Genomic DNA, 14,284 nt, shown 5'->3' on the forward strand with positions numbered 1-14,284 from the left:
ATAATGTTTTGTCACTATTTAAAATAGCCTGCAGCAGGAATAAAAGGTTATGATAAAAGTTAAATGTCTACAAATTCGTGAACACATGTGCGAATGTGGCATCTCTGATCAGATTTGGCAACCAGCAGAATGAACGCCTTGTCACTTGCTGTTCATCCTCTCACATACATCAAATGAACCTCTCACGGCATCCGAAACGACTGTAGGAATAGAGTGAGGAGAGTTGCGTGATGGTGATGTGACAATTGTCATCTCACCTCACACGCCGCGTAGAATCAGGCCGAATGTGACAGTGTGCAGTGGATATTTGTGAAATGATGTCGGAAAAGATGAATAAAAGTGATATTTTTATGTGTCATTTTCACTCTTTCATCTTCATAGAAACGAACAAATTTTCGTAATTTTCCCGATGATATGATTATATTTTGAATTTTTTTATATTCCCAGTACCGTTGTATGTGATTTGAGGAAAATAGTTTATACGAATACGACTGTTCTCTGGACGCCTTTGTTTGAGGATCAAATGTTGGAATATGTCACAATACAATTATCATCTATTAAAAAACAATCACTTACAAGATTTCATAAGTATTTTGTTTCATGTGAGTTATTTAAATATTTTTTCGTCTCTTTCATTTACATTTCATATTGAATACAAATAATGTCAACACCATATTTTGTTTACCAATGCAAATATACTCTGCCTACTGCTCCACCTCATATGTATTCGTTGCGTTGACGGCATTGAGCTTCGTTTTATGATTTTGGGGAGCGTCAAAGATAGTAATTGATTTTAAGGGAGAATGAACACGTTTTTAAAATTAAAATTATGAATGAAAATTAGCTTCTCCGTATCAAATTAGTATTTTATTTAAATGAAAAACACCTTTTTTTGCAGGTCGCTAAAAAATCTTATTCGAAAATAGTGTTTGAAGACAATTTTGTATTATGATGAAAAGTTTCAGTAAAAATATCGGAAATGTATAAAAAAAATTGTTGAATAAGAATAAGGAATGCGTGTTTCAAGTCATTAAATAACATGATTTAGAAATTTTCATTCAAATTTTAAGATTTTAAAACAGGCTTCGTGCCTTTTAATCTGATGGTGATTATACTATCGAGCTTGGTACCCAAATTATGGTCCCAAATTGAAAGTCGCCACCAGAAGTCGACACTGTACCACTGTCATCACGAGTACCAAAAACCAAGGCGTCTCTATATTTACCAGGCGAAACAATCATATGAAATGCACATTCAGCCATATTGGAATTGCTGTCGGTATTGTTTACAAACAGCTCTGGTGAAAATCTTTACTCAACATTTGAAATTGTATAAATGAAGCGATATAAAAATGTTGAACAAGAACGGATAGCAATGATTAGAGTAAGCAGACAATACTACAGGCGGTCAAGGCGGATCGACTCAGCCCAGTGGACCACATAGTCAGCAACAACTGCAAACGACGAGATCGTCAGAACGCTGCCAGCGGCTCTCTACAAACTGCTACGACGCTTATTCGAATGATGCTCACTATGTTCGGCTTTCACGAATTTATGTGAAAAAGAAGGGTTGATTTTGTAGAATTTCATTCTCATCCAGTTCATCCACTACTGTCGCATGTGAAAATGCAATAATGGTGTATCCTAGCAATAACAAAACAAACAACCCCCGCTCCACAAACCGTTATTCCATTCTTAATGAAGTGATGATGTTGCTTCACCTGTTATACATTTATATAAGCGCCTCAACCAAAAACCGACATCAGACTGACGTTTACTGACGGCCACAGTACATATAAAACTACAAGCTCGACTAGAGATGTCGGTTAATCGCTCGATTATTTCTATTAATCGAATATCGGAAATTGAAATCGAGTAATTTTGTATCGTATAATGCAAAATTAAAATATGATAACATCCAATAATTAGTTTTGATAGAGGCTCAGTTTCGGAAAATAATATAATCACACTGTCTTTCGTTAATTTAATTATGTTTTCGTTGAATGGTGTTTTAAGACTTCCTAATACTTTAATTAAGTTCTATGAACTGTATACGGCATTTGAAAACACCTGCGAGTCCTCTTCAAGCATTGTTCATGATTCGTGCACGTAGATGACTATCGATTAAATCAGGAATTTGTACACTTCGCACTGGGTGGGAGTTTATAAGGGCTTAGGGATTAGTGGAGCCCATAGTAGACAAGACTTCCGTTGACTATGCGTTTTCCAATTTCTCGTCTGTTGTTGTCGTCAGTTGTTATCAACGCCACAACGACCACAATGCTACCATTAAGTAGAATCCTGTTACAATCAGCCCTTTCTGCTAGCGTGTATTTGGTGTTAGACGCATCGATCGCAAGCCCAATCAGCCCTGCTTCGTGTTTGAGTCAGGTATACAAGTCCGCTATCGTCACATGTTGTGTTCTTTTAATTATGTCAACGTCATTGGCGAATCAAATAGACTGATTGGAATTGTTGAAAATCATGCCAACCATCGATTAAAACGTCAATTTGTGTTTCCGTTTGCTGGGGTGATCTACAGGTGTTGCGGTATTGGAGATTTTACTGGAAGTTCATGGATGGGAGCTGAATCTATCAATTACCTCCGTTCAAATCGCCGATGATGATTTTGATGTCGTGTTTTGGGCAGAAACCCACGCTTCAACTACGCGTAAAATTCTACTTTATCGTCATCGATGCTTCCTAGATGGGGGCTGTGAACGTCAGTGATGCTGATGTTGAAGAAGTTGCCTCGCATCCTCAATCTGCCCAATTTTTCGTTGATTGGTCATTACTCTCTTAAGTTTCCTGTCAAACGCAAACAGAGCTTGCAGAATCATTGAAACTAACTAACAAACTATTTCTGAACGACACAACGCCGTAGAATAGATCCAAAAGCAAAATTTTATTTTTCGTACGAATTGAAAGCGAGAGATGTCAAACGGCGGATTTGTTTGCCCGAAATGTGGCTCGAACGGCACAAAAGGAAGTGCTGAAAAAAACCCGGGGTTTTTCAAAATGAAAACAATCATTTTTTGGAAAAAGCTGACTCTTTTGGTCTTCTAGAGCGAGGTGTATCTACGGTGCTTGTATGGTTCATTTTAAATTCACTAAATCACCGATGAACTGTTGTTCTCGAACGAGCAGAAGTGGTATAACATTTCGTCAACCACTGTTATGAAACTTCACATATAAGCTAGTGAGAGATGAACCTCTTGAAATCAATCTTTTTAATTTTTTAGTGGTGCCATCTGTTGAAAAATTCCGGGACTTTTCAGCCCATGTAGTACAGCCTCTGATTTCTTTTCATTGTATATAGTCGAATTCTGTATAAAATCGAGTTAAAAAAATATATATATTTTTTATTTTATACATTTATTTTTGGTTTTGGTTTGGTACTTAATTTTTAATTCATCTCCTTAAAAACAGAAAACAATTGTCTCGCATGAAAAAGTAAATTTATCCAAAATCTAATAATATCTAATCTAATATTCACATCACATCACATCACTTTTTTTTTAAATAATACATATTTTAAATATAAAAAAAAATCTTTCTTCAAACTGTATATAATCGAATTATATATAATCCGAGGCAGTATTAATCGAGTTTGTATATAATTGAGTTCGACCTGTATCATTATATAATACTAGCTAACCCGGCAAACTTCGTCCCGCCCAATCGCAGAACTATTCATTGATTGATCCTCTAATCTACCCTTTAAAATTACCTTTTACTGTAACATTCCTAGTACTTCTAGCAAAACTCGACATTATAATATCAGATTATTTTCAGACACAATTCTCGTTCAAGATATTTCAACCACTTGCAAATAACATGTTTCTTCGTTACGTTACATGCTAAATTTGGTTTTATTTCCTTGATTAATTCTCGAGTAATGCAGAAATTTGTGTTTCATTTGTATGGCAGCCCCCCCTTAGAGAGGGGGCTGGAGTGTCTAACCACCATAGAATTATTTGTTGCACCCTGAAACCTCCATATGCCTAATTTTGTTTCATTACTTGATTAATTCTCGAGTAATGCAGAAATTTGTGTTTTATTTGTATGGCAGCCACCCCTAAGAGAGGGGGGAGGGGTATCTAACCACCATAGAAACATTCATTGCACCCTAAAGTTTCCATATGCCTAATTTGGTTTAATTTGCTTGATTAATTCTCGGGTAATGCAAAAATTTGTGTTTCATTTGTACGGCAGCCCCCTCTAAGAGAGGGGGAAGGAGTATCTTATCACCATAGAAACATTTATTGCACCCTAAAACTTTCACATGCCAACTTTGGTTTCGTTTGCTTGGTTAATTTCCGAGTAATGCAGAAATTTGTGTTTCATTTGTATGGCAGCCCCCCCCTTAGAGAGGGGGGAGGGGTCTCAAAATATCACGAAAACCTTCCCCGGCATACCAATTTTCATGTCGATCGGTTCAGTAGTTTCCGAGTCTATAAGAATCAGACAGACAGACAGACATCACTCCATTTATATATATATATAGATAGATAGATAGATAGATACGATTCACTTTATGTAATTTTTAAAGTCTTGACATCATTATCTTATATTTTACTGTCAATGTATGGTAATTATTACAAAAAAAAAATGCGCTCAATTAATCAAAAACTGAAAAACAATTCGCACATAACTTTTGAAAAGGACCTATCTGATAAGATTGATTCTCTTAATTGATTTTCTCTTTCTCTCAACAACTACGGCCTTGCAAATGAATTTTGCGCCATTTATGGCACATAGTTTTATAAACGAGGTTCACTTCTACACTCCTGATCAAGGATGGAAAACAAGGGAGCATGATGAGTTTACGATTAATCGCAAACTGCACAGATCGCGATCTGTACAAACTGCGACTAACAATGAATCCTCTTCCATCATAACCAAATGTTTTTTCTCTTGGCAACTCTGAGTTGATCAAAGCATTGCTAGACTGAATCGAATAATTGAGTTTCTCTTCTTCCTCGTTTTGTTTACAACTCGTAACAATAATTTGCTCCATGGAAATGAGTATCTCTATGGCGTACGCTTTACGATTCTTGCTCTCCCATCCGGGCGTTCAATTTTCCTCTCTGAGCGCGTTTACTTCGATGAAACTGAAGTAAAAAAAAGCGCTACAGCAGATATGACGACTTTGATGTTTAATTTTCCACAGAGGAATTCTCAGATGGTGTTAAAATTCATCTATAAGAGACTACAAACAATAATCCTCCTCAAATCAATAACTTTATGAGCTAATGTAAACGCGTTATTGGCCAAGGCTATTACGACATCGAACACGTGGTCTTGCGAGATATATTTTTCCGCCAGCTCAAATACAGAACACTCCTTTCGAGCCCGAGTAAACTGGTGGCTAGAAAAGACCTTGATTACCTTGAATTAATCAAAAACATAAATTAGCGCAAATATGTCAACACGTGTTTTTTTGTGTAAACACGTAAATATTCATAAAATTTCAGGATTGTGGAACTCTACATAATTTGTCTGCAGATAGATTATTCACAGTTTGTGGTGGAAATACTCATACAACTCAAATAAGTCATGATTATCTACTATCACAAAGCTGAGAAAGTTTTAGCGTTTTGTTTTTACTACTGATGCGTTAAAAAAAAAGTTTTATTTTAAAATGTTTTCTTATCCTGAAACTGGCTCACCATATTGCAATGCTACTAAAACTGTAGGCTAACTTCAAGGATATTTGTTATTCTTTTTCGGCGAATAATCAATAGGGTGCCGTATTATGAAAGATCAGAACAATAGCAAAAACAACATCTCGATCATAAGGTGTTGGTTCGGTTATTCCAGACGATATTGGAATATATTCCATCTGATCATCTTTAGAAAGGTTATTGACCTTCAAAGGATAAATTTTCCTTGTGGACATTAAATTGATGTTCATGAATTCCAGTCGGACGTTTATCCGCTCTGGTAATGATTATGTGGTCCTCACAAAGCATATATTCCAATGCCGTCAGTTCACTGAAATTCGTCGCATACCATTTGATGATTAGGTAGGATGTTGATAATCATTTGCTGCGATACCGATTGTTCCAACAGTATGCATTCGACAATATGGAGACTGAATACCTGGAATTATCCAGATACAAACAAGCAAGTCTGCGGTCAAAGCAGTATGTAGGGTAATACGGGGTGAGTTGGACATACGGGGTTTGGTGATTTGGACCCTTTATCGCAAAAAGTACGGTTCAACTTGGATTTTTTATAATGTCATCTCCTTTTATTGTTGAACCGTATGTACCTAACGTAAAAACTTTGGTAAAATTCGACAGGTGGAAGGAAACACTTTGCACTTTGATTGTCAAAAAATGTGAGTTTTCCGATCGTGGTTTTAAGGTTTTTTCCGCTGATTAAACAAAATTTTCGTGTATTGTGCAGTAAAGTTCTGTTCGCCTACAGAAGAGGAACAATTTAATGCAGCGAAACTGTAAGTTCGATAACAATTAATTAAATAAATTGCATTTGAATTTTTGCATGTTGTGTAGGGTGACATGGACACGTTTCTGTGGGGTGAATTGGTCCTTCAGGATTGAGGCTTTTCTTTCGTCTAATTGATTCCGGATGCCGCTATATTGCAAAAAGAGGATGGGCAGACAACGTTGTAAGAAGGAGGAGCTTGAAAGAGCAACGTAGGCCATCAAGATCGGATTTTCTTTGACCAAGCATCGAAAGTGTTAGAAAATACTCGAACAACAATGAAATCCATGCGGAATTTAAGATGGTCTCAATCCAATTTTTATGGTCTGGAATCATGCCAAGACACCTAATATCGATCCCAGAACACTGTTGCTGATTGTAACATTATCCCAAAATACTTTACACAAACATAAGTATGTTTTTTTTCCGATGAAACACACACTGGACCAAATCATCCCGCATCAACTTTTAATGTCCAAAAATCATCTCTTTTATTTTATGATATATTTGGTAATTTGAAGCTTGATATTATTGAACATTATTGATTGAGAGAAAACAAGTGTAGCTCAGCATACAATGTGATTTTTTTTATTCAGAAAAACGTAACCACACAGAATTGAATTAATCAAATATGTGATCCTTTTTATCTACAAAATAAGAAAGGGTCTTAAATTCAATCGAATTCGAAAAGTGTTTCGTGAAATCACTAATTGAATTATTATTACAAAAACTATTTGAAGAGTAATGTGCATGTTCAGAATTATTGGAATTTAAAAAACGATTTTGGGCGGGATGAGATTCGCCCAAACCTGCTGGTAATAAAATTAATCAATTGCATCGATTACCCTTCTGCTGTTTATCGGGTGGGAGACGACAGCAAAATAAAATCGACACGAGAATGAGTCTTCGGTCAGTGCAATAGAGAATTAAAAATCCCACGACGAGTGTCATAAGATCTCAGATGATCGTCTCTTGTACATTTTACGAACAAGAGCTCATCATCCTCTCTATGGAATGGGATTAATCGTTTGTGGCTTGCACTCACGATTCGCGACTACGAAGCTGAATTTGACAGCATGTGTGCGTGAAGCGAATGTCAACAATGAAATTGCAAAAATAATGTGATTTTTAAACGCGCCGTTTTTAACGTTTTTTGCAGAAATTTTCGTAATGGTGAGTATGTATCGAAAGAACTATCCTCTAGGATGCTAATTTAGTTAAATCACATAAATTTACTGCAGGGGAAAACGTTTTCCTACCGCATCCGAAGGACACTGTCTTTACTTGTGGGAAAGTAAACAAACTTTCAGGATACTAAATTTTAATAAAAATTAATAATTGTGTGCAAAATATATCTTCCAAACGGTTGGAAAATGAGTTTTCCTTATGCAGTGAAAAAAACTTTGCCGTAGCTTTAACTGAATTTAACTTATAAGTGTTTTTCTGTGACCTTGTTTCATGCATTATCAGGAGCCATCAGTCGGAGAAAATGAAACCTGCTACGTGGCTGTGGAGTTTGCGGATGTGTTCGATTACGCTGCGGGTGGAAGCCGTTTAGTCGTCGAAGGCGAAAAAGTATTCAAAGCTGGACATCTTTAAAAAGTTGGTGTTGAAGAAGTTCACGATGAAGGCTTCAGTATTTTCTCGTCCTGCCTCCAGTGCCTGTAAAGCTGGCAAAGGAAAGTGCAAACACGTCATGGCTGTTTGCACTTTCAAATGATGATACATCATTTGCTTAAGTATGTTTTATTTTATTTCTTTATTATTGCACATTTTGCACCAAGTTAGACTGTTTCACACTTTTTCAAAAGTGCGAAAATGTGAGTGTGAATACTTGGAGATTAGAAGTTCGACACGGTGAAATGGAGGCTACAAATACGGGAGGTTTTTGTAGGTTCTATCTTTAGTCGTAGTAGTTGGATCCAGTCTAGATACCGCGATTTGTCCGTTTTCGGAGGGAAGGCATGAAAAGAAATTCCGGGGCGATATCTCTGCTTACATCCGGGGACGACTCAAACAATACGGCTTTTGAATTTTGCAGATTGTTCGGAGTCAGCTTCAAGCAAATTTCGTCCGACTTGCATGTTCTCCGGGCAATTTGCGCAGCTTTTGACGTCTATATTTCACACGTTCTAAGGAAAATATTAGAGCACTGATTGAATAGAAGCCAGATCTTTGTATTTTAGGTATTTTATGAACACTAAGCGGATATTTTTATATCAAATTTCATTAATTCGGTTTACCTCTCTCGCACGTAGATTGAGAGAGATTGAGTACTTCAACGGCTTTTTTTCACTACTAAACGACAATAAATTTTGGTTCGGAGCATCGAAACAGCTAAGAAAAACTATTTTTCAACAATTTCCACTAATCGTAAGATAAACACGGTACAAGTTTTCGAGAAATCAGTATATTAATTACAGAGAAAATATGCAACGGTTTGTTTACATATTTTTCACTCACACGCGAAACTTTCATAGGTGGCGACACTGTACCTTCGATGACGCGAATAGACCTTGAGTAGTAGAAGTAATGCTTCGAGAGTGCATGCAGTGGGGATTCCTCTTTCATATTGCTTTTTTGAGTAGCTTGGTAGCTCACCGTTCCATGTATTCTCTCTGTGTACATATGAAGAATAAAAGAGCATCGCCTGCTGGGGGTGATTTAAAAACATCCGACAGGAGGGATATACTTATTCATTGATCGTTGAATGTGATTTTTTACCATCCATGCTCCTGATCGTCACGCATACTAGTGCTTCTACCGCTGAGTTATCAACGAACGAGAATGTTGATGAAGAGTATCGATCGAAGCGAATAGGACCCTTTCAAAAGTTGCGCGAAAATTATTCGTATAAATTGATCATTGTAAAATACCTCAACGAATAATCCTTAATCGATTAAATAAAAAAAGTCAGACATCTCTAAGCGCGACAATCGCAGATCCACTTTATAAACAAAGCTCTGAGAGAAATACGCTCCTCAACAGCACCCTCTCTCCGAGCCCAGCTCGGATTGGTCTCTCATCTTCAGCTGCAGTTTTTGTGTAACTACCGAGTTGATACAAGCGAAGTGTTGTGCGATTTGCTGTGCTCCGTGTCAAATCGGTTGGATATAAAAATCTCTTATCAAGGAATATTAAAAACTTTAATGAAATAAAAAGCGATTTCAATTGATTGTCTGATTGCCCGAGTGTGGAATGCGGGTTTTTAATATGTGATGGGGAATGGTGTGTTTTTCTTGGATGTTTCTTCGGATGGAACATAATTTGCGACAAGCAAACGGTGCTTGTCAGTAGGCGGCTATGTGCAAAAAAGGAGCGAATTAAGTAGTGTCCAAGAGGAAATTTGTGAAGTGTAGAAGCAAGAAGATACAGAAAAAAAGTTAAATGGAAAACCGTAAAACAAGTGAGAAGTGTAAATTTAATCGAATGTGATCTAAGAGGCGATCCGTGAGCGAACCGTTTCTTGTGTCGCCTTGTCCTTCCCGTCTGTGTTATTTTTTCACATTCTCTGCCATCTCGTAAATCAACTTGCGCGAGGGAGTTTTGTGTTAGTGCAAAATTACATTCTCTCTCTCCTATGTTGATGCTGCTGCTGCTGCTGCTGCTGGTGCTGTTGCAAACGTCAAACGCTTGTTCCGTCAAAATGGTCAGAATGGTTACACCTCCTGCATAGGTGTGCGTAATCACATGCTGTTGTGTTGGTGTTGTTTTTGCATTTCTTCGCGACTGATTGTGTATCAGTTTTGGGAAGAAGCAGAAAAGTGGAAAAATAGAGGAAATTAATGAGAAAATAATGCTCTCGATTAATTGAAAATTGGAGGAAATTGTCTGTGAATTGAGGTGATAGTGTGTGAACTGGGTGAAGACGCATTTTGTGCTGAGCCGACTGTCGAGGGATAGGGATTCACAGCGCCCAGAAATTGAAGCGGAGCTGAGACCGCAGTTCGTAGGAAAATATGAGTGACATCATTGTGGATTACGGGAGTCTCCCCGAGGATGTCCGGGAGAAGCTGGCCGAACTGGAATTGGAGCTATCTGAAGGTATGTTTGGCGATGTTTATAATGCTGGCCAGAGTGTTTCGGAGCCTATGCGAATTCATTCGCGAAATTTTTGCAGACGGATCGATAATTTAATGACATGTTCTCTCATAGTTGGTTCCACCGCATGCTCCCATTCTCCCACTCTATGTCGTCGTTCCGTTGGGGAGCCCGGCTTTCCTTTCGCTCCATACACTGTAACCAGAGTTTCCTCCGCACAACGACTATGGGTTTTCATTGTGTTTGTCATTTGTATAAACGCGACGACGGAAAGTCCTGGTGAGCAGTGGGCCCTAAAAGGAGGCTCTTTAAATTTGCATAGAACTCAAAAGTTTCTTACAGTTGTTGACAATTAAAATGTTTCAAGAATGTAAACATTACATTGATTTTTTTACAGAATGTAGAGATATTCTTCAAATTGCAAATTCTAAGTCAGGAACGTGAAAGAATTAAGAATAATATTAGATGAACGAACAAAAAATACATAATCTTCCCGCGTCTCAACTTAACAGCAGTAAATTAGGGTGCACTGGGGCAAGTTGAAACGATTTTTATGAAGTTCAACTTGAAAATTATCTTGAAGAATCACTAAGCCACTAAATTGAAATCTGTTTGCAGCATGTAGCACTCACAATGAATGCTTCGAAAAATATCAATTTTGAAAATGTTTAGTTTTCATATGCATTGTTTCAACTTGTCCGTATTGCGGAGTAAGTTGAAACGCGGAACTATCATGAGTTTAATGTGCGGCTTTCCTTCTCGAACTATCTATAATTATTTTATGAAACACTAAATTGGAGAATTTACATACAAACATTTGAAAAAGTGGTTTTGGTACATGTGAGATGTGGGGGAATATTATAATACACGAACATACATACTAGGAATTAATATACAAAACTAAACCCAGAATACTATTTCAGACGCTTTCATGTAGACCCACTCAAAATGGGCACTAATAAGGTTCATGGGATCATTAAAATATTTTCATATATTACGTAACACACTCAGGAATGGAAAAGGGGATGCCTTGTGGAAACTTTTTTAGAAAAAAATCCGAATAAGTCTAAATATTTTTCGGCAAATGAAATTTGTTACATGTTATGTAGGGAAGAAGGAATCTAAAATAGTGAACAAATTACGTTACGTAATATTTGAATGAGGGGTGCTCCCTTGGCCGAGTGGTTAGCGTCATAACTAACATGCCGGGTGTTCGGGTTCAATTCCCGTTCTGGTCGGGGGAATTTTTCGTCAAAGAAATTTCCTCCGACTTGCACTGTGATCACGCGTATTCTAGTGCTTGCCACTCAGAATGCATTCAAGGCGTGTTATTTGGCATAGAAATTTCAACTAAGTACTAATAAAAATGACGCAAGTAATACTACGTTGAGACGGCGAAGTTCCTCTAGGAACGTTAGTGTCATTGAAGAAGAAGAAGAATATTTGAATGACCTCTAGTTGCGAAATCAACTAATTTGACTTGTATCATGTCTGTGTGTTCATAAGTTACATAGAACATACTAAGGAAAGAAATATGAATGATTCGTATTTTTCGAATTTATCTATTTATCATTCATTCATACAGCAATCACCGACAAGTCCGGCATCTACAGCAATGTTTTACCTTAGGCTTGACATACCGAGAATGGATGAGGTGACTCAAATGAAAGACTATTAAAACTGAAAGGAGTTCAAGAAAAAAATATTTTCTGGAGTTTTTCATTCAATTATATATATTTTTCTTTGAATAACTACCAACAACGCCTAAAAATACACAATAGTGATATTACAGAGACGCGCACAGTCTGTGAGTAGGGGAGAGGGAGGCAAGTTGGCGACGTTAAGCTTTGGCGAGCCCTGGATCTTGGAATTATTTTTTTTAATGTTGATGCTGATTCATATAGCCTGAAGTGTTTTCTATCATATTATCTATTGGATGGGCAAAAAAACTAAAAAACTTGTCCACCCAAAAGCTTTGCGCAAAAAGCGTCGAATTCGCCATCTTGCCTCCACGTGAAGGCTAGATGGCGAATACCTGGAGGCAAGTTGGCGAATATGGTTTGGTCACAATCAACAAAATGTAATATCAATTATTTATTTATTCTTGGTTGGAACAGTGGAAATGCCATTTTCATCAACACTGTAAATGTCACACGCAGGAAAACGATACTGAGCTCGTATATCTCCCAATGTTCGAAAAAATGAGTCACAATTTTCGTTATTGAACGCCATTAATCGAGCCGCTGAGGTATTTTCTGGCTTTCTCAAAGATAGCTTATGAGCCTTCATAAACATTTCAACCCATGTCCGTCCAGCGCATGTTCCTTTGAAAGTGTGCTCTATGCCATTTTTAACCGCAAACGAATAGGCAATTCTTCGAAGCTGGACCTGAATGTGGCTTTAAAGCGGCCTTTATTGGACGACGTATCCTGAAATTGATACAGATTTAATATTTCTTGCGTAAAGAACATGGAAACGCAAGTGCTGAATTGAAAATCTAACCTCCATGTCTGGATATTTTCGTCGATAGCGTCTCAAATTCTCCAAACTGGTGTCCGACCAATATTGATCTCTTTTTCGCTTTTAAGTATGCAATAAAAAACCAAAATTAACATAATGTTGCATCTCGCCAACTTGCCCCCAAGCGACTTTTGACGTAGGACTACGTCTTTCATTTCTATACCGGGGTGTAAAATCAAAGTTTCGAAAACGAAAGCGTTACGCCGGAGACCGAGATTTTGAGCGTTAATAGCTCCTAAACAACTGAACGAAATGGTATGATAAACACTTCATTCGAAAGATAAAATGTCTACGCGTTCTATACTTGTTACTTTTTGATCCAAAAACTTGTTTCAATAGTCTTAAAATTGCTTTCAAAACAGGTTATTGAAATCACCAATCGGTATATAAGCGAACGCCGCTCGGAAATCCACTCAGTTCTAATTGAACATTGGAGCATGTTGTCGCTGCTATGGTGAAGCTCTTCGTTTATCATGAAAGCGCTGATGAACGGTGTCACCAAGAGCCTGTTTGTGCACCTTAGGCCAGACATGAATACATCAGGAGGAGAGTGATGCCACAAACGGTTCCCCGGGAAGATCTCAAAGCAGCCGCTACACACACACACATATACGCGCGGAATTCTTTCCTTTTGGATGCCAGTCAGCATCGAGAAAGATCCGGAAAATAATCTGCCAGTTCCTCTGGGAATTTAAAAATACATTCATGTGAAAGAGTTTATTTGAATGTTTTCTATCCATGTAACTCTGTGACCAAATACATTTGGTTTTGTGATTTTTCATTCAATCGCAATTAACAGGATAGCTTCTGAAGATTATTCTTCCCCATCAGTAGGATATTTCCGTATCCAATATTGTATGCGCCCGCAATCGAGCAATAATCAGTCGCCGAAAGTTCCGAGCTCAGAGAGTTCATTCCCCTCTAGTTTGCCTTCCAAATTACCATCGTAAACCACGCCTTCTCTCGATTCAATCACGCACAAAAAGCATACTTAAGCGAAATTCTGGTGGTGAGACGCATTCATTTTTCGTGAGGACATCGACAAGACAACATCGTTGCTGAGGATGCTGGACGGCGAAGGATCGAGATCTGCCCTGAAACGCGAGCAGATTGTTTGAAACTGTGAGGGAGCACAGAGAAGTCGATCCTTTAGGAGAAGAGAAGGTGACCATCGAAGCAGCCGCTACACACACACATACACGCACGGAATTCTTTCCGTTTGGATGCCATTCAGCATCGAGAAAGATCCGGAAAATAATCTGCCAGTTCCT

General features: G+C 37.7%; 1 protein-coding gene across 3 annotated transcripts in view; it reads left to right on the top strand.

The window, feature by feature from the left end:
- The first annotated feature begins 9,504 nt into the window (after positions 1-9,504).
- The window catches only part of LOC129767350 (disco-interacting protein 2), a 274,317-nt gene continuing 269,537 nt past the window's right edge, over positions 9,505-14,284 (top strand). For all 3 annotated transcript variants that reach the window (XM_055768119.1, XM_055768120.1, XM_055768122.1), the window contains exon 1: positions 9,505-10,496. In XM_055768119.1, coding sequence (XP_055624094.1) covers positions 10,412-10,496 — 85 coding nt within the window. In that variant the 5' untranslated portion in view covers positions 9,505-10,411. The remainder of the gene's footprint in view (positions 10,497-14,284) is intronic.

The sequence above is a fragment of the Toxorhynchites rutilus genome, chromosome 2, assembly GCF_029784135.1.
Source record: "Toxorhynchites rutilus septentrionalis strain SRP chromosome 2, ASM2978413v1, whole genome shotgun sequence".
NCBI lineage: Eukaryota > Metazoa > Arthropoda > Insecta > Diptera > Culicidae > Toxorhynchites > Toxorhynchites rutilus.